Below are 19,637 nucleotides of genomic sequence, written 5' to 3'. Positions count from 1 at the left end.
ATATATCAGAGGGAAATAGCAATCATTCTTAATATCACATTGCACATTTTTAATGCTTTTATAGACATCATTGCATATGATTCTGTAAATCACAGGAGTCTACATCCACTTAATGAATTGCCATATTCATTTTGAAAAATAGTATGTGCTATGGACATCCAGAGAACAAACAATTAATTATGACTTAGAAGTCAGAGAAGCTTCACTTAAGAGGCAACATTAGAGTTAGGCTTTAAGGAAAAATAGCATTTTACTGGACAGGAAGAAAAAGAGCATTGGTAGCCTACTAGAGGGGGCATAACTTCTAGTAGGTCACCCTAAAGCAAAGAGTTCACCTTAAAAAAAGAAAAGAAAAGAAAAAGAAAGCAGGAAGGAAGGAGCTCATCTCCATTGAAAAATAGTCCTATATTATTCCCTCTTTGAGACTGACCTGTTCCATCTGTGGTAAGACTATTCTTTCCACCAGTTTAGTAGTTCTCGTGGCACTTAGTGCTGTAGTTCACACATGGGAGCTACTTAAGAAATGTTTGATGGACAAATGACTGAATCTCATGCTCTAAGTTAGAATGTCAGCCTTTCACAAAGCACCAAATCTTCCACCCATTCTCAGCAGTATAATATAAGAACTTCTTAAGCAGTGACGTCATGCCATCTCTGCAGTATGTCATTACAGCAGCACTTGGAATACAAATGAGATCACATGCCTCTATGGAAAGGAGCTTAGAAACCCCAGCAAAGAGTGCTTACCTGCCAGAGGCATTTAGCTGGAGACCGCTGAATTTGTCATAGCCTAGAGGGCCATAATCCCAAAGAATTTTTTCAGCTGCTATAAAGTAGAGCCTCTGTTGACCCTTCATCTTGGGGTGAGAAACATCACTTTTGCAGTTACCAACGTTGTATTGTCCCAGCATACCAGCTGCAGAACAGAAGGAAACCACAGCTAAGGTACAGATGAAATCATACAGTAAGAGATTAATAGATTTTACTTCAGGAACATTAAAAATTTTACATAGAAAATTGGACTATGAACAAAGTTTAAAACAAAGGGTAAATGATAAGGAGGAAAATATTTGTAATATATATGATAAAAGATTACTATGTAAACCACTTTTAAAACAAAGAAGAAAAAAATAAATCTCCAATAGAAAGTAAGCAAGGGGCTTAAATAGATTATTCGTTAAAGAAATAATATCATCAATAAACAAAAGAAAAATAGTTCAACCTTAATAGTCATCAAACATCACCAGTGTTCATTGATCAGATTGGTAAAGATTAGAAAGACTAATAATTCATAATGTTGGCAGATGAGTGGAAGCAAGGTCTGTTAACCCACTGGGTAGAACAGTGACAATTTTATAAAGGGAGTTCAGCAGTATATGTCTATAGCTTTTTAAAAAATCAAACTCTGAGGCAGGTATTCCAAATCTGGATGTTTTTCTAAGGAAATCTTTAGACAGAATTGCAAACATACATGCAAAATTTTTATAATAGCAAAAAAAATGAAGAAAAATACAAGTGTTGAGCAATAGAGCATTGGTTAAGTAGATTGTAATCTCCTCATTATGGACACTGGAAGTATTAGCAATTATGAAGTAGCTCTGTATTCACTGACATGGAAATATTGTTATGATATATTAATAAGTAGAAAAAGTAAGCTGTAGAGCAGTACCAACTGACTGATTTTATTTTCTAAATGATCTATGTATTTATTTACTTATTTAAATTTTTAAATTTTTTTGGTACTAAGGTTTGAACCCAGGTGCTTAACCATTGGCCACATCCCCAGCGTTTTTTATTTTTTATTTAGAAGCAGGGTCTCACTGAGTTGCTTAGGGCCTCTCTAGGTTGCTGAGGCTGGTTTTGAATTTGCAATACTCCTGCCTCAGCCTCCCGAGCTGCTGGTATTACAGGTCATGACTGGCATGACCTGTGTGTTTATATATAAGGGCATAGAAAATAGTGAGGGGACAAGTTTATCAATATCACTGGGTAGGATTATTTTTAAAACTGAATGGTATCTATTTTCTAAGTTTTTACAATTTTTTTCTGAAGGTAATTTAGTGCAATATATATCATGAACACCAGCTTATGTCCACAACTACCAGCCCAATTTAGCAATCTCACTAATCTCAAACATCTCTATTTTCTTGATGTCAAATCTAAATTTTGAATTCTTAGTTCAGAGAGTTTCTTCCCAGATTTGGCAGCATGGAATCCTTTCAGAATAGAAACCTTGTCCTATTCATCCTTGTCTCTTCAGACCAGTATCTGGTACACATCTACTGATCACCTCTTGAATTAAATTTCATTGGAATAACCCAGCTGACTAGTGCTAAGATAACTGCATACAGTTGACAGGGAAAAGAATGTGCTATCTAAGCTGCCCTGAACAGTTGGATCTCTGTATCTATTAGTGAGGTGTATAGTTAGCAGTATCCAAATTTAATCAGACATAACTTGTGTGCTAACGCATGTTTTTCTCTTCCTATATTTACCACCTCAGGCCAGACCCTTCATGTCATAACTCCAATGCTGCTGGTTCTTCTTAATTAGCTTTTAGTGGCCTAAAATTCTACATAGAATCCTTTCTGCACACATACATCATATTAACCTTCCCAAACTGCTGCACTGATCACCGTAGGTTGCGTAATGTACCTGAGGATCTGAGAGGATCACAATTGCCTTTCCAGACACAGTGCCACCTCCTTCACCCGGCCATTTGATGCCCTTCCCACCAGAGCCCAATCATGATTCTCTATCTATTGTGGACCTTATGGTCCAGCTAACTAAGGACCTCTTCTATGTTGTCCCAATGAACCAGGAACAAGTCTTTTGATAGGAATTTATTCAACAAATATTTTTCATCCACCTGTGGTGGACCATGGAGAAAGCTGTATGTCAATGTCTGTTAAGGAAGAACATGCTAGTAGAGTAGCCTGGAGATGAGATGAGCTGATACAATTACTAAAAAGAATTGTTCTGAAGAAAATAGGATGGGGAATTGGGCCTGATTATCTAGAAAGGCCTTTCTAGGGCTAAAAGAAAAAAATATTATTCTGTTTACGGTCACTGAGGAGAACGTGCGCTCTTCTCAGTTCATGTTTCTTCTACCTGGAAAAGTTTTTTTTTTTTTTCTTGCTTATCTATTCAGTTTCTACTCACATTTCAAGTAGACAGAATACCTATAGGAATCTATATAACAGCAAGCCCTAGACAGGTACCAGTGACTGTGTGTTTCCATTGCACTATTCTACGCAACTCCATACAGGTCTTTGTCCTTGTTACCTTGTAGGTGATCACTGACTTGGCAGGTTATCATCCATTTCCCAGGGTTCTTGACTATCATTTCTGTTGTAAGGAAGGTGGCTGGGAACAGGTTGACAGTATCAGTCCGATGCCCTCTGCTGATGAAGGTGTTTCCGTAAAAGTAGATAGAATGAATGTCAATTTCATTCCCCATTCCAAATAGGTGCCAGGACACTGATTCACCAACACACATTTCTGGCTCAGGGAAGTTTCCAAAGAGGTATCCATTGAGAGCTGAAAACAGAAACACACTAGTGGAAGAGATTCCCCTGCAGAGGCAAGCGGGACCAGAAATGCTGGTAATGTATACTCTAGCACAGCTGGGCAATCAGTGCAGATTATTGGTTCTAATGTTTTCATGCAGAAATTCTGGATCTTTAAAAAAAAAATGTCCTAGAAAGGAACGAAAAGCTTTGCATTGGCCTTTTTTGAGAGAAAAGTACCTGATAAAATGATAATCAGCATACATTAAAAACAGCCTTGGAGCTTCTGTTGGAGTACAGTCACATGGTCAGGAGTAAATCTAGCACTGCTCATACTTCTAGGATGGCCCAGTCACTACCTTGCTAATTCTCCATTAGCCTATTTGATAGCCACACTGGATTCTATGTTCCTTGGAAAAAGAAACCTGGCTTACTCATCTTAGGGCTAATGCAACTGAACAGAAAAACTGGCACACAGTGTTGTTAGATATAGCTAGCAATGAGGAGTGAAATGCATGGCAAGGTCACAAGTGTTCTTTAAATTATGTGAGGATCTTCATTGAACTGCTTTCAAAGTGGCTAAGAAAGCAAAGGTGCTAATTAATTTGTAGAAAATAAACAGAAGCAAAGGAGAAAATGGGAAAATACGTCAAAAGAAAAGGATTAATGGGACTTACCCTTGACAGGGTCCATCGAGGTTGGTGTAAAGTTAGGAATTATGGCTATGGGTATCTCCATTTGTCTGGGAAGGAAGATTCCTTTAGTAGCACAGGTGCACTAGGATAATTTCTGACTTGCTACTGACCCCAGTGCCCACATTAACTTGGGACTGACTTGTAGGTGAAGTCCCCCTAAAAAGGATGGCCACCATGACAGTTCCGGAGAGGATCAACTAAGATCAAAAACTCCACCATCCAATTTGAAGGAGGAGTTGAACACCTGATTGGCAAAGAGTACAGCAAATTGTCCAAATTGTCCCTGTTTTGCTGGTAAACATCAAACAGTAATAAATTTGGAGACAGCATTATCTCCTTTGTCTCTGCTGGGAGACAGCCCACTCTCTCCCTTGAGAGTGCTCTCTGCTTAAGGCTCACTTTGCTTTTACTTTACTTTCACTTATAATAAAGTTCTCCTGTGTGACTTTTAGTGTCTGACTTTAAATATTCTTTTGTCAGAACACAAAAACCAAGGTTTAGCATTTTAGCTCCCTACTTTTCTGTGATAGTAATTAATTAAGTGACAGAAGCATGCTAAGATGAAAAGGAAAAGAAATGATTAAAGGGCACTTAAGAGATGTTTATGTTTTGTTACTTTAAAAAGCAGAGAGAAAAGGCAGCTTTTACTAGCTGTTACTGGACAGAATCTTATCAGTTGAGCTTATGCTGTGAGTCCAGCACTGAATGTTTTTAAAATATCTATGTGACAGCCAGGACTTGACCAGGTGCGGTAAAGAACTTAATTCCGGTCTTCAAAAATTCACTGCACTCCTTAAATTCCAACTAAGATAAAAAACTATTGTTTCTAAGATAATAATAGCTTAGGCTGTATGATTAATTCTAGGTGACTTTAGTAAATTTAAATAAATTGGTCAATAGATCATGTATTGATTGAACATCTTTCATAGGTTAGGTTTTTTTTTTTTTTTTTTAATACACTTGGTCAAGTCTCCTTGGCCAGTCTTGAAGAGGAGTAATTGTTTTCCAACACCTCTTCTGCATATAGGCTTGTTTTAAAACGTGGTCTAAATATGCTTATGTAATTCTTTCCTTTTTGTGGGGGTATCTTAACTTCAAAATAAACACTATGGGGTATGAGGGATCATATGAGCAACTGAGTCTAAAGTCATCCTGATACCTAATAGTTTCCAGCAACATTTGATATCTTTACTTCCATTTGTGAAGAATAGGAATAAAATGGATTATGGAGATACTCACCATGCATTTTGTTGCTCCTCTGGAAAACAGCATCGCCTTTGTCCACTGAACTCGGTTCAGTGCAGAAACGCTGGATATTTTCATCAAGGTACCAGCTTTGGTTCTCATCCACCAGAGTAAACATTATAACAAACTCTCGATCCACATCAGTTCTCGTCCCTGAGTACCTGTTCAGGATACCTATTGGGCACATTCAAGAGAGTAAAGAGTTCAAGGTGAATGAAATCAAAGTGAGTTTTCTTTCCTGACAGAGGTGTTAGGTAGGTCGGAAGCTTGCTGAAGACCTAAATACTTAAGGATAGCCTACAATATAAAGTAACATAAGACTTTGATGGAAAAGATAGAACCGTAGAAGAGAAAAGTCATACAACAGAAATCTTCACAGCCATGGTCCTGGGAACATGGCTATCTCTCAAGAAGGTAGACTTTATTTTGTGGTAGTGGGGATTAAACCCAAGGATGCTCTATCACTGGGCTACATCCCAAACCCTTTTAATTTTCTGTTTTGAAACAGGGCCTCACTGAACCACCCAGGCTGGCCTTGAACTTGCAATCCTCCTGCCTCACCCTCCCGAGAAGCTAGGACTCCAGGCATGTGCCAAAAGGCCCAGATCATTTTTCTTTTTTTTAAACAAAACCATATACTTCCGAATGCTGTGATGATTTTTAGAATCTGAAGGTTTACCCTTTGCTACAGTGTCAGATTGATTTTCCATGTTAGAATAATTGTCCAAGTTCTAAAGGAAGTTCAGAAGAAGAGGCACGTTCTGTGTAAAGCAAGGAAGGCAGGTAAAACAAAGCCTGCATCTTGTTCACTCTTTGAACACACCAGGTAGGCACAGGCTCCTGGGGTTGGGGGTTCCTTACCTTCCTTACACACCAGTAGGGGGCCAATCAGCCCAGAGCAAATGTCCTTAGGGGCATCAATGTGTGAATGGTACACCCAGGTCAGGCAGTTGGCATCTGCAGAAGTAGGTGCATATTCTTCTCTCACCGGCCAGACATAGGTGTAGTTTTTGCCAGGAGGAACCATGTCATCATCCTTGTTCCTTCCAGAGGTTCCATCTGGGTATAAGGCTCCTTCCAAGAAAAGATCAAGCTTAGTTAGAACACAGAGCTCCAATGCCATAGTGGAGAGGACCAGAGCTTTGGAATCAAACATAACCAAATTAAGAAGCATTTCTATGGGACTTGAGGCAAGTTACTTCAATTCTCAATGCCTCTCTTGTCCCTCAGTGAAACTGAAATGTTAGTATCTTCCCCATAGTGAAGGAAACTAAATGACGCAATGTGTACAGAGTGCTTCGCCCAGAAAGAAGAACTTAATAAAACTTCTTAATAAAGATTTTCTGCTAGGCCTACTGCAGCAGTCAGAAAGATTTCAATCTACCTCACTCGGTACTGACCGGGGAAGGGAAGGAGAAGTAGCTGAAGAGATGATGAACATATCTTAAGGACTTATTTTGCATTTTGCAACTGTGTAGTTCTCACAAGGATAGGAAGCAAGGGTAAGATCTCTTTCTGCTTCTAGGAATCTTCAGTTCTTCAGAGCAGACCAGAGAATATGTGATGAACACATGGGACAACTGGAGAATAAAACATGCTGATGTGTGGAATGTAATTTTAGGTCAAATTATACAATACCTCAGAGAGGACCTGTAGCAAGGTGAAGGAGACCTGTGACAAGGTGGAGGGTCTTCACAGAGTGGGTAGGGCAGAGAAGTCCCTTGCTCTGTCTTATAAACTAGGATCACACAGGATTTTTCAATTAGGAAAGTATACTGCTAAAAATAGTGTAAAATCACCTGGGTAGAAGACTGGTGAACAGTCTGTGCACATTATAATTTTATCAGAAGCTTCGTTGTGAGGGGTTGGCATTTGAGGGTCCTTGAAGGACTAGGAGCAGCTGGACCATTAGTTATTAAAAAGAAAGTTGAGGGTGAGGAACGGAGAGGGCTGTATGCACTTCAGGCCAGCTCACCACTCACTCACTCTTCCAATTCACCATTCCATACCATGAACTGGTTATAAACCACATGCTAATGAATGTACTAGGCATCAGAAATAAAAATTCAAATAAGACAGTAAGCCCCAGTATAGCTGAGCCAAGTACAAGAAAAGATACAACAGAAAATCTAATGTTACCTGTCAGCACATTCTATCTACCACGGAAATATAACTTGCTGTTTGGAGAAGGATGCCCCAAGAAAACAATAGCAGTTTAGCCCCGACTATGTGCTGATTGGAGAAGGTACCATGTACTATTTACTTTTCAAAGCAACTCCATTTGGTAGGTATTTATATCCACTAATATATATAATATTATATTAATTTTAAATATTATATATAAATATTAAATATATTATATTAATTATATATAATTTTATATATATTAACATAATTACATATAAAATATATGTAATTGAATAATATAATGAATATGTCTTCAATGTTTTCAAGAATGGCTTCTAAAGGATACAAAAACACTTTAAAATAATTTCTTACATTGTCTCTCAATATGAGGTAAAAGTATCACACTAACATTTTGACAAAACCATTTTTACTCAAAGTTGAACTAATATGATTTGCTGTTTCTAGTTTAATAAATGGTCTACCTGATAGAAGAATAAAACAAAGGAAAACTCCAGGAGACTGTCCTCTATCCATTAAATCCAAATAATATTTTTAAAAATTCATGTTACCTGAACTCTTGACAGTATTTGATGCCATTGTCTGATCTCCTTCCTTCAACCGTTCTCTTCCTGGCCTCTCTTTTCAGTGTTCCAATCCACTCTATCTGCTGTTCACTATGAGAAATACTCAAGCTACAATGCTGGCTCCTTCTCCCTGCCCAGCGCTCCCTCCCTGGGGCACCTCTTCGCACAGTTCTACCAAATCAGTCACACATGTGTGGCTTCCACTTTTATCTCTAGCCTGGATATCATCTGTGAGCTTTGCATTGATACCTGTTTATGTGACATCTCCAATTGTAAATATCAAAAGATCTCAAACATAGGTTTTTCCTGAGAGTATTACTTCTCCTTTGCCAACCTGGTCCTAGGTCACTACCTCATCTCTCAGTGGAAGTCTTCATCAGTACTCAAGGCCACAAGTCAGGGCAAAGGGAATGTTCTAATTATACTTCTCCTCCTCCCTCCTGACTTCCAAACCACCACCAGGCCTTGTCCCTGCTTCTTCTCAAATTCATCAATTTCTATCCATCTCTACCATCACAACTCTCACCCAAACTACCACCATCTCTCACCTGGGCTTCTGAAGTAACTTCTTTGCTAGTTTCCATGCAGCTCTTGCTTATTGATCCATTCTCCAAGCTATAGCAAGAGTGATCTTGCAAATCCCAAATCCATTTATATTGTTCCCTGCTTAGTCATTCCATGGTTCCCCATCAGTACTGGGATGAAGGTCAAATATGTTTGCCATGGATTCAAGTTCCAGAATGGTCTGGCTCAAGCAATTCTGAACTCTCTGGACTAGGTCAGTTTTCTAAAGTGCCTTCATATAGACAGAGGGCAGCTGATAGCCAGTGGTTAAGCTCACAGTCACTGAAATTAGTTAGATTGACTAAAATCAAATCTATTCTCCATGACTTGTTAGTTATGGGACCTGCAAATTCACTTCTTTTCCATGAGTCTTGGCTTCTTATCTATAAGACAATGATAATTCTAACACCTACTTCATAGAGTTGTTGAGGTCATATGATACAGTATCTATAAAGCACTTATCAAAGTGCCTGGCATATAGCACCCATTCAATAAACACTGTTCATCATTTATTCCTAGTACTTGCTTAAGTTTTAAATTATACATGTACTTATTATACATATATATATATATTACACATAGTATATGTGTGTAATTGCTTGATAAATTTCCATTCTCATGTTAAACTATAAGCGTTTTAGTCAGCTTTTTCACTGCTGTGTCCAAAGCCCAGAAAAGAACAATTTTAGAGGAGGAAAGGTTTATTTGGGGGCTCACAGTTTCAGAGGTCTCAGTACACAGATGACTGACTCCATTCCTTCGGGCCCGAGATGAGGCAGAACATCATGACAAAGGTGTGTGATAGAGGAAAGTGGCTCAGGATGTGATGCTTAGGAAGCAGAAATACTCCACTCAACAAGGACAAAATATATACCCCAAAGGCACATAGCCGTCAACCTAGCTCCAGCCGTATCCTACCTGCCTACAATTACACTCAGTTAATCCCTACCAGGGGATTAATGCGCTAATTATATCAAGGCTTTCATAACCCAGTCATTTCACCTCTAAACTTTCTTGCATTGTCTCACATATAAGCTTTCGGAGAAAACCTAATATCTAAACCATAACAAGTTCCATAAAAGAAAGTTCCAGCTTTCCTTTTATCATGACTGTATTCATAGAGTCTACCCCAGTGTCTAGTATGGTGGCTGCTCAATACATTTCTGTTGAATAAAATAATAAATGAGTGGCATTACCTTATACTCTCTTTTTCAAAAATTCTATGACTGAAATTTATGGTTTGGAATAATCTGAATTTATTTATGGATAGGCTGAGGGTAGAGAATTGGGGGAGATTGGATGGATAGAGGACTTGTCTTGAAACTTCAATTGAGATCATTCATTTTGCTTTGATTGTATGACACAAGTCAATACAAACATCAATTTTTCTATAAATTATTTACAATTTACTGAATGAGCTCTGTTTATTACTCTTATTACTGTTATTATTATTGGGAGTTGCTGATGGCTGTTATTGAAATGAAGAGCTAGAGTTCCATACAAATCCTCAGTGACACTTTTCAAGATGAAGAATATCATTTGGGATCCAAAATAAAGTGTGTGTGTGTGTGTGTGTGTGTGTGTGTGTGTGTGTGTATATATATATATAGTAGCAAAGTGATTTGGGGTGGATAACTTATTAAGTTGTTCTGAAAGTCTTTCCCCAAAAAGAGTTTGATAACATTAACAATAAAAGAGAATAAAGCACTATACATTTAGTTAAAGATGTTCTAGGATATGTGGGCTTTTAAAAATTATAGCATAATTTTCCACCCAATGAGATTTGAGAATTCTGAGTTTTAGTGGGATTTGGGAAGAAACACTGGCTCACAAATTGTGGAAGAGTACAAATTGCAATTTCTTGGAAGACAACTTGTCAATTCCTACCCATTCCCCCCAAAAATAAGTATAAGTAGAAATTTCACTCCTAAAAATTTATCCTAAAAATGCACTTGAAAATGTTTTTCAAAATATATAAACTAGAAGCATCCCAAATAATTACACATTCATAGAGTGGAATACTGCACAAATGTTAAATGTACTAATATGAGAAAATCTCTAAGAAAGTAAAAAACAGAAAGTACATAGTATTATAGATTAAGTCATTATGTATAAATTAAGATATAATCATACATAGGCATAGGCATACACACATGCAAAAATATGTATATAAATTTTTTCATGAAAAAAATTATAAGTACTTGTTAATGGTGGTTGACTTTTGCATAGGCAATGAGGGAGAGATTGGAGATGGCTTTTCTCTTTCTTTCTTTCTTTCTTTCTTTCTTTCTTTCTTTCTTTCTTTCTTTCTTTCATAAAGAGTTGTTTATCTCATAATTGTGGAGCTTAACAATCCAAATAACATAGCACTGTCTCTGGCAAGGGCACCCTTTACTGTGGCATGTCATGACAGATGGCACCATAATGACTACAGTATATGAGAGAGGGAGAGATCACATGTTAAGACAGGAAGACAAAGTGAGGGGGAGGGGACAGTCTTGCAACCTCCTCCTAGGCTCCACCTCTTAAAGATCCAACCACCTCTTAACACCACCACATGGGTCCAAGCCTCCCTCACGTGAAACCATGGGTGACAGACTCAAACCAATCCATACACAGCAGCATGATGCAGAGTACAAAATCTATAAGATCTTCAAATACACAATAGAAAACTGAAAAAAGTGAAACTCACTGCTGGCCAATTTGAACCAAACCTCGGAGAATGTGAGGATATTCTCTCTCCTTAGGGGAAGTAAGATACAAATACTTGAAATACAAAGATTGTACCTCACAATCTTTGGTTGAAATGACTTTTCTTTTTATACCTCTCTGTACTCTTGAGAATTTTTAACCATCATTTTATGCAAGTTTGTCTTTAATTTTTTATTTTGAACTAATTAAGAAGAATCAGATTATGTTTCATATCCCTCTTTATAGTGTTATATATTTAAAAAATAAAATTTGTTTTAAAACAGTAGAATAGTTCTAATACTTAAACGTATTTCACAGGGAGATCAAGAAAATAGTATTTGTATCATTAAATGGAAGACTGTCTATAAGAACTGTAGTGCAAGTGCTGACATACAGTAGCTTCTCAATCAGCATTAGTTCCACTCACTCATCCACTTCTAAGTTCCACTTTCTACCCCTCCCTGGACAAATACCTTGGAGGCAGCAATCATGTATTTACTCATCTTTGCAGCCCTATTCTTCAGTAGTGTCTGGTTCACAGTAAATACTAGGTTGAATTTAGCGGGACCTCAAGAAATAGGAAAGTGTGACTCACAGGAGAAAAAAGAGTCAGAAGAAACTATCTCTAACTGCCACAAAGGTAGAATACAGCAGATAAAGACTTCAAAGCAGCTATTAAAAGTACATAAAAACATCTAAAAGGAATTATATTTAAATAATTAAAGCAAAGTTATACCAAATGATTCAGTAAAAGATGAATCTCAGTAAGGACACAGAAATTATTTAAAAAAAAAGTATTGAATTTATGGCATTGAAAAGTGCAATAAATGAAATAAAATACTCATTAAGAAGCTTACTAACAAATTCAAAATGACAAAAAAATCAGTGACCTGATGATAGATTAATGGAAATTATCCTAGGGTGGGGAAAATATTGAAGGAAACAGAGACTTGTGGGGTGACATGTCCTAAAACATGTAACAGTTGTCCACAGAAAGAGACTACAGCAAAAAAGGAATGAAAAAATGTGGGTAACTAATGGCCTAAAATTTCCAAATTTGATGAAAAAACATTAATCTACACATTTAAGAAGCCTAATGGATCACAATTTGATGAATACAAAGAGATTCAAAAGTAGATACATCACTATCAAACTGCAGAAAAAAGACAAAGAGATAATATTAAAACCAGACTCATCAAACACAGGAAAGCATCAACACAGTGGCTGATTTGTCATTGGAGCACTGGAGACTGTAAACAGTGGATTAGCATACTCAAAGTACTGGGGAAAAGAGATCAGCAGACAATGCTATACCCAGAAATCCATTCCTCAAAAATAGAGGCAAAATTATAAAAAGCAAAGACTGAATTTGTTGCTAGGAAAACTGTCTTCCAAGGAATATTAAAAGAAAGCATTTCAGAATAATTTGAATTCAAAAGAAGAATTAAAAAACGCTACAAATGGGAAATATGAGAGTTAATATAAAAGATTATATAACACATTTTCCATTTCTTCACTTCCTTAAAAGTTAAAAGATAATACAAAGTATGAAGTACAATACATTATATTATATATAAATATATATATATATCCTTATATATCACAAAAATATATATCACAAAATATATATATCACAAAAATATATATCTCACAGGACAGAGAAAGAACTTTATTGAGATAAAGCTTATGTATTTTACCAAATTTTAATTGGTAAAAATATGAAATACATTTTGGTAAACTAAAGTGCATATTACAATTCCCAGACCAACCAATAAGAAAATTACTTAATACTATAGATCTTCTAAAAATCAGCAGAAGATTATACTCCATGTTTACATAATATGTCAAAATACACTCTACTTTCATGTATAGTTAAAAACAACAAATAAAAATAAAAATCAGCAGAATTCAAATAATATTCTCTAAAATGCATTAAACCCAAAAGAAGACATTAAAGGAGAATCAGAAGAACAAAAAAGGACAAAATACGTAGAAAACAATTAGCAAAATGACAAATATAAATCAAACCAATCAATAATTACATTAAATGTGAATTGTCTAAACACCTCAATCAAATTTCAGAAATTATCAAACTGAAGGAAAAAGCAAGATCCAGCTGTATGCTGTCTATATTTGTGTCTTAGATTCAGAGACATGATTATGTCGAAGGTAAAGAAATTCAAAAAGGAAATAAGAAAGTAAACTGATAAAAAACAAAATATATTTTAATGCAAGATATATTATTAAAAACAATGATAGCTATTTTGTAAAGATAAATGTCTCAGGATAAAAAATGACAATTATAAATGTATTTACACCTAACAAAACAGTTCCAAAATATATGAAACAAAAACTGACACAACTGAAAAGATGAACACACAACTCAAACATGGTTTTTATAGATTTGAATACTCTACTCACAATAACTTATAAAACCACTAGATAGAAAATCAGCCTGTGTACACTTATCAACCAACTCTACCTGACATCTATAGAACATTCTACCCAATAGCTGCTGAGTACATTTTCCCAGAAAGATGATATTCCAGATATAAGATGTCTTGATAAATTTAAAAGAGTTGATATCACACAAAATAGGTCCTTCAATCATAATGGAATTGAATTAAATATCATCTACAGAAAGAAATCTTGGAAATCACCCAAATATTTGGAAATAAAACAATACATATGTAAACAACTCATGAGTCAAAGAAGAAATCAGAAAAGAAATTGTAAAATATTTGAAACTGAAATAAAATGGAGCTAAAACATATCAAAATTTATGGGATTCAGGTAAGTCAGTGCTTAAAAATCTTTAAGCACCTATGTTAGAAGAAGAGTCTCAAATCAATAACCTAAGCTTTCAACTTAGGAAACTAGAAAAAGAAGCCAGGTATCATGGTGCATGCCTGTAATCCCAGCAGCTGAGGACGCTGAGGCAGGAGGATCACAAGTTCTAAGCCAGTCTCAGCAATTTAGCAAGACCCTGTCTCTAAATAAAAAATAAAAAGGGACTGGGGATGTGGTTCAGTGTTAAGTGCCCTTGACACAAAAAAATAAAAAGAAGAAATAATGCAAATTCTTTACAAAGGCTTTCAGAAAATAGAAGGAAGTCTTCCTAATTCATTCTGAGGTGTTATCATGATACCAAGGGCAGATGAAGGCATCACAAGAAGACTACAGACCAGTTCTCCACGTGAAGGCAGGCATGAAAATCCTCTACAAAATATGAGCAAACAAAATCCAGCAACATTTTAAAAAGATCTTATGCCATGACCAAGTTAGATTTATTCCATGATTTCAAGGTTGCAAATCAATTAATAGAATCAAGGAAAAATATCACCTGATCAGTATCACAGAGGCAGAACTCATTCAACAAAATCTAGAACTTAAGTTAAAAACTCTCAACAAACTAAGACTAGAAGACAACTTCCTCAACCTGATAAAAGGTAACCAAGAAAAATCCACAGCTGGTATCGTGCTCAATAAGGGAAAAGCTAAGTGCTTTCTTCTTAAAACTGAGAAAAAGGCAAGAATGTCTACTCTTATCACTATCATTAAATATTGTTCCACAGGTACTAGCCTATTAGGGTAAAAAAAAAAAAAATTAAAGGTGTGTGGATTGGTAAGGAAAAAGCAAAACAGTCTTTATTCACAATGACCTACATAGAGAAAATCCCAAGGAACCTACTAACATGTACTAATAAACAAGTTTAACAAGTTGATATAATATCAACACACAAAAATCAACTGTATTTTTATATATTAGTAATAAACACCCCCAAAATGGAATAAGAAGACTATTCCATTCATAAGAGAATCAGAAAGAATAAGGTACTTTGGAATAAATTTGACAAAAGAAATGCAAATTATGGACACTAAAATATAAAACATTGTTGAGAAATATTAAAAATCCAAATTCCATGCTCATTTCATGGATTGGAAGACTCAATAATGTTAGGATGCCAATTCATTTTTAAAATGAAGATGGAAATTTCCCACAATTGATCAATAAATTCAATGTAATCCCTATCAAGATACAAGTTTCTTGTTTCGGGATAAAAATTAATAAGATGATCTAAAATTTATATGGAAATGCAGAGGGGCTAGAAGAGAAAAAGTCCTAAAAAGAAGAACAATGATGGAGGGTTTATACTCCTCAACTTGGAAACTTAACATAAACCCACATTAACCAAGAGAGTGTTGCATCAGTGCACACATATAGATCAATGGGATAGAACTGAGACCTTATAATAAATCCCTTACTTTTATCATTAATTTATATAGTAATCTATGATTCATTCATCTTTTATTCCCAAGACCCACTATCAGTCTCTAACACCTACTAGGTATTTAATGGAAGATTTATGATTGAATGCAAACCTTTTTTAAAAACATATATTGATATTGGTGGTGAATAAAAGTGAATCTAGAGCCGTTACATCACTTGAGGTAAAAAAAAAAAAGTGAGTCTACAGCCCCTACATCATATGGCCATTGCTCTGTTTAACAATAACCCAAGATAGATTCGGTAAGGTTAAGGGCCAAGGCCTCATGGTGGCCTACTGACATTTGTACAAAGGAAGAAGAGGGTGAAAGAGCAGTGTGGAGTGATACAGACATTCCCAGGATGGGTGACAGATAACCTATGTCTTTAACAACTCAGCTCCTAACCAGCTGGATGAACTTGGTCAAGGCCCTTTCCCTCTCTGGGTCTTGACTTCTTACCTTTATGATGTTGGGCTAGATCTGGGAAGTACTGAAGTGTTGAGAGAGCACTTAGCACATGCCAAGCCCCAGGCCAGGCGCTGGAGACAGTGTCCAACACATTCCAGGATGGTCTCTGCTCCCTAGAAATCTATGGTCTAGAGTAGAGACAGATACCAACAAAGAAGCAAAGAGAAAAGTTCCCTTTTGCTCTGCCAGTTTTGATAAGTGCTATTGGATAAACCGACAGGCTTTTCAACATGGGAGAAATGTTCTTGAGACAAGGTGTAGAGAAGGTTTTTTGGGGTAAACAATATGTAAAGTGTTCTTAATTTAGGGACCCATGGCTGATTTCAGGGTCTCCGAGAATCCCTTAAAATTGAGTTCAAAATTTTGTGCAATACATATTTTCCAATGCAAAGGCTACAGATGCTCATAAGGATCTGTAGCACACCAGTATTTGTAGCAGCATTATTCACAACAGACAAGAGGTAGAAACAGCCCAGGCATCCATCGGGACATGAGAGAATGAACAAGATGACATATATACATACAAAGCAATATTTTCTGCCTTAAAAAGGAATGAAATTCTGACATGCTGCAGGAGAGATGAACCTTGAAAGTAGTATGCTGAGCAAAATAAGTCAGACACCAAAGGACAAATATTGTATAATTCTACTTATAGGAAGTCCCTAGAAATTCTTGGACAGATATCTGTAGAATAGAAATTGCCAGGAACCAGGGAGGAAGGAATCAGAGGTCTTGCTTAATAGATACAGAGTTTCTGCTTGGAGTAATGAAAAAAGTTCTGGAAGTGAATAGTAGTGAACGTTAACAACACTGTAAATGTATTTAATGCCACCAAACTGTACATCATGAAAATGGTTAAATAGTAAATTGTTTCTTATGTATACCTTAACCATAACTTTTTAAAGTTCTGTGGCACTGGACTAGTGGATCTTCAGAACACCATCAGCTCTATAAAGGTATGTTTTCCAGAAACATGGAGAGATGGAGACAAAGTTAAAGATTCGAAGATGGCCCTATTTCCTCCATATTAAAAAAAAAAAAAAAAACAGCAACAGTTATCTTGACACATCCTTACCTTCAACTTGCAGCAAAAATAATACTTTTAAAAATTAAACAAAAGTTGTAAAATTATCCTGTATATCTACAAAACTTCTTAAAGTTTTGAACACATAAATTAATGTTTTTATCCTCAACATTTAAGAACTACCAAGTCCTTGCTGCAGTTCATTTGTTGGCAAAGGACTGAGAACAAAGGGCAAAGCCATGTTCGCTGTCAGAGTTCTCTGAACCTGGTGGGGTATAAGCAGCCTGACCTGGAGGGCAGGCTTGGCTGCCGCAGGACATGTGTTAGCACCCAAACTCCTTGATGATAGGCGGGTTGTGTCAGTTAATGGTACTGGGTTTACATATTCCCAGAGGCAGTCACCCAGCAGGTGCAGCATCATTCAACCCATTCCACCTGGTTATGAGCAAGACATACCAAGGGGAGCTGCTGTCATTTAGATCTAAAATGTCCCCCAAATGTTAGAGAATTATTCCCCAGTCTATTTAGAGCTGTCCAGTCTCCTTCTCTTCCTGTTATCACTCTTTGCTCAGCCACACAGTCCTGTCATGATGTGCTGCCCCACCATGGCCCCAAAAGCAATAGGCTCAATTAATCATGAACTAAAGCTTCAAAACTGTGAGCCAAAATAAATCTTTTCTCTTCATAGGTTTATTTATCTCAGATATTTGTTATAGAGATGGAAAACTAAATAACACAGGTACAAAAAATACTTCTGAGGTCTAAGAAATACTTCTATCTCAAAAGTATAAGAGTATTAAAGAATTTTTTAAATTAGAGAAGAATCCAGATCAAAACTCAAGGAAACAGGATGGTTTCATAAAGAAAGCACCAAAGACAACAGCCTAGCTGGGCAGTGGAGATCAGCATACTGAGACACAACCCTACAGTCAAAGTTGCAACTGGTGACAGCTGCTGGCTGCTTTTCTGTCTGCTGTTTAGGTGCAGCTGAGGGGCACAGAAAGAGGAAAGCTACTGTGTTTCTGGGAGCATAGTGGAGCATGTGCCAAGGGAGTCCAGCACCTGCTCTGTGTCAACATAAAGAAGAACAAGAAGGGAGGCCGGAAAGAAGGAAAAAAGAGAAGGGGGAACAGATGGATGGAGATAGGAAGAGATGGAGGGAGGGAGAGGAAGACAAATTACATGTGTAGTCATTGTGCTTTTAGAATCCCTTTACTTGTAATGGTCAGTGACTTTTCCTCTGAAATGGAAACAAGACCTCAATACTAGAGAACTGATACTTACCTTCTGAGTCTTTATTGTAGAAAACACCATGTGGATGCAAAGAGTAAGGTCGGGAAGCAAAGTTCTTCAGATGAATAACAATCACATCGCCCACTTCAGCCCTCAGGATGGGGCCCAGGAACCCAAGCCAGGAGGGCTTGGGGATCTCCTTGGAATAGGTCCCATCTGTAAAGTGTCTGTAAACAGCCTTTTTGTAAATATTGCCTATCCTGTTGGGCCCTCTTTCGAGAAACAAGGTTGCAAGTCTAAAAGTAAGAAGGAAAACATTTCAAAATTAGGATTTAAAGGAAACATGAAGGGCTTACCTTTAGAGTTTGCATGTATGACTTCTCATCTGCTGTTCAACATAACTTACCCTCTGTAGAGCTGGTAAGATTATCCATAATTTACCCATGTGGAAACAAGGCTCAGTTAAGTGACAAAAGGTACAAATAGAATTCACAACCAAACTAAAATCAAAGAATTCTAAAGTCACTCTACCCATTTGCTCCTTTTCATTCAACAGGTTCCCCTGCAGTTTTTCATTTAACGAACAGTTATTATGCACTTACTGAATTACCAGCATTTTGCTAGATGCTGTGGAGGGAAACAAAAGAGTTTTTAACCTAATAATGGAGAGATTAAAGTACCTGTACAAAGTGTATGATGAAGTGTGAACTGATGATTGATAGATTGATACAACAGATATGGGCTCAACTTTTCTAGAAATAAAAGAGTTCAAAGAAGGAAAATATTGATCTGAGTAGAAGAGATTAGAAAATACTTGATAACAAATGTAGGTATGAAGGAGTAGCCTTGGATAACGACAGGGGGAAAGGAGGACACTGCACAGGGACAGAGGATGAGCAGCATGGAGGCAGACATGCAGGAGGTGGGAGAGGCTGGGCACAGGCCAAGAAGGGGAGGAGCAGGACATGTGCATGCATGTGAGAATGAATATGACCATTCTTCTGGCAGCAGTGTGTACATTTTAGAGAAGTCAGACAAAGAGGAGAGCAAAGAGGAAGCACAGAAAGACTGTTAGGAGACTAGAAGAGGGTGGTGCAATAGAAAGAAAGGAACAGCTATGAAAAAACAAAAACAGAATTCTAAGGTTTGATGTAACCAAATGCCCTCCTGAGGCCTCAGGGTGGGAGTAGACTTGGTCCCTGAGTCTCACAGCCCAAGAGCAGCAGCA

At 36.9% G+C, this 19,637-nt stretch overlaps 1 protein-coding gene across 1 annotated transcript in view; it reads right to left on the bottom strand.

Annotated features, from left to right (window-relative positions):
• The window catches only part of Hephl1 (hephaestin like 1), a 70,831-nt gene that overhangs the window by 35,405 nt on the left and 15,789 nt on the right, over nucleotides 1–19,637 (bottom strand). The window contains exons 2-6 of the mRNA XM_047517681.1: nucleotides 18,461–18,705; nucleotides 6,311–6,523; nucleotides 5,444–5,623; nucleotides 3,286–3,540; nucleotides 748–916 (exon numbers count right to left, since the gene is read on the bottom strand). Of these exons, the coding sequence (XP_047373637.1) occupies nucleotides 748–916; nucleotides 3,286–3,540; nucleotides 5,444–5,623; nucleotides 6,311–6,523; nucleotides 18,461–18,705 (1,062 nt within the window). The remainder of the gene's footprint in view (nucleotides 1–747; nucleotides 917–3,285; nucleotides 3,541–5,443; nucleotides 5,624–6,310; nucleotides 6,524–18,460; nucleotides 18,706–19,637) is intronic.

This window comes from Sciurus carolinensis, chromosome 11 (genome assembly GCF_902686445.1).
Source record: "Sciurus carolinensis chromosome 11, mSciCar1.2, whole genome shotgun sequence".
Classification (NCBI taxonomy): Eukaryota; Metazoa; Chordata; class Mammalia; order Rodentia; family Sciuridae; genus Sciurus; species Sciurus carolinensis.
This window is presented reverse-complemented; position numbering and strand designations above follow the sequence as displayed.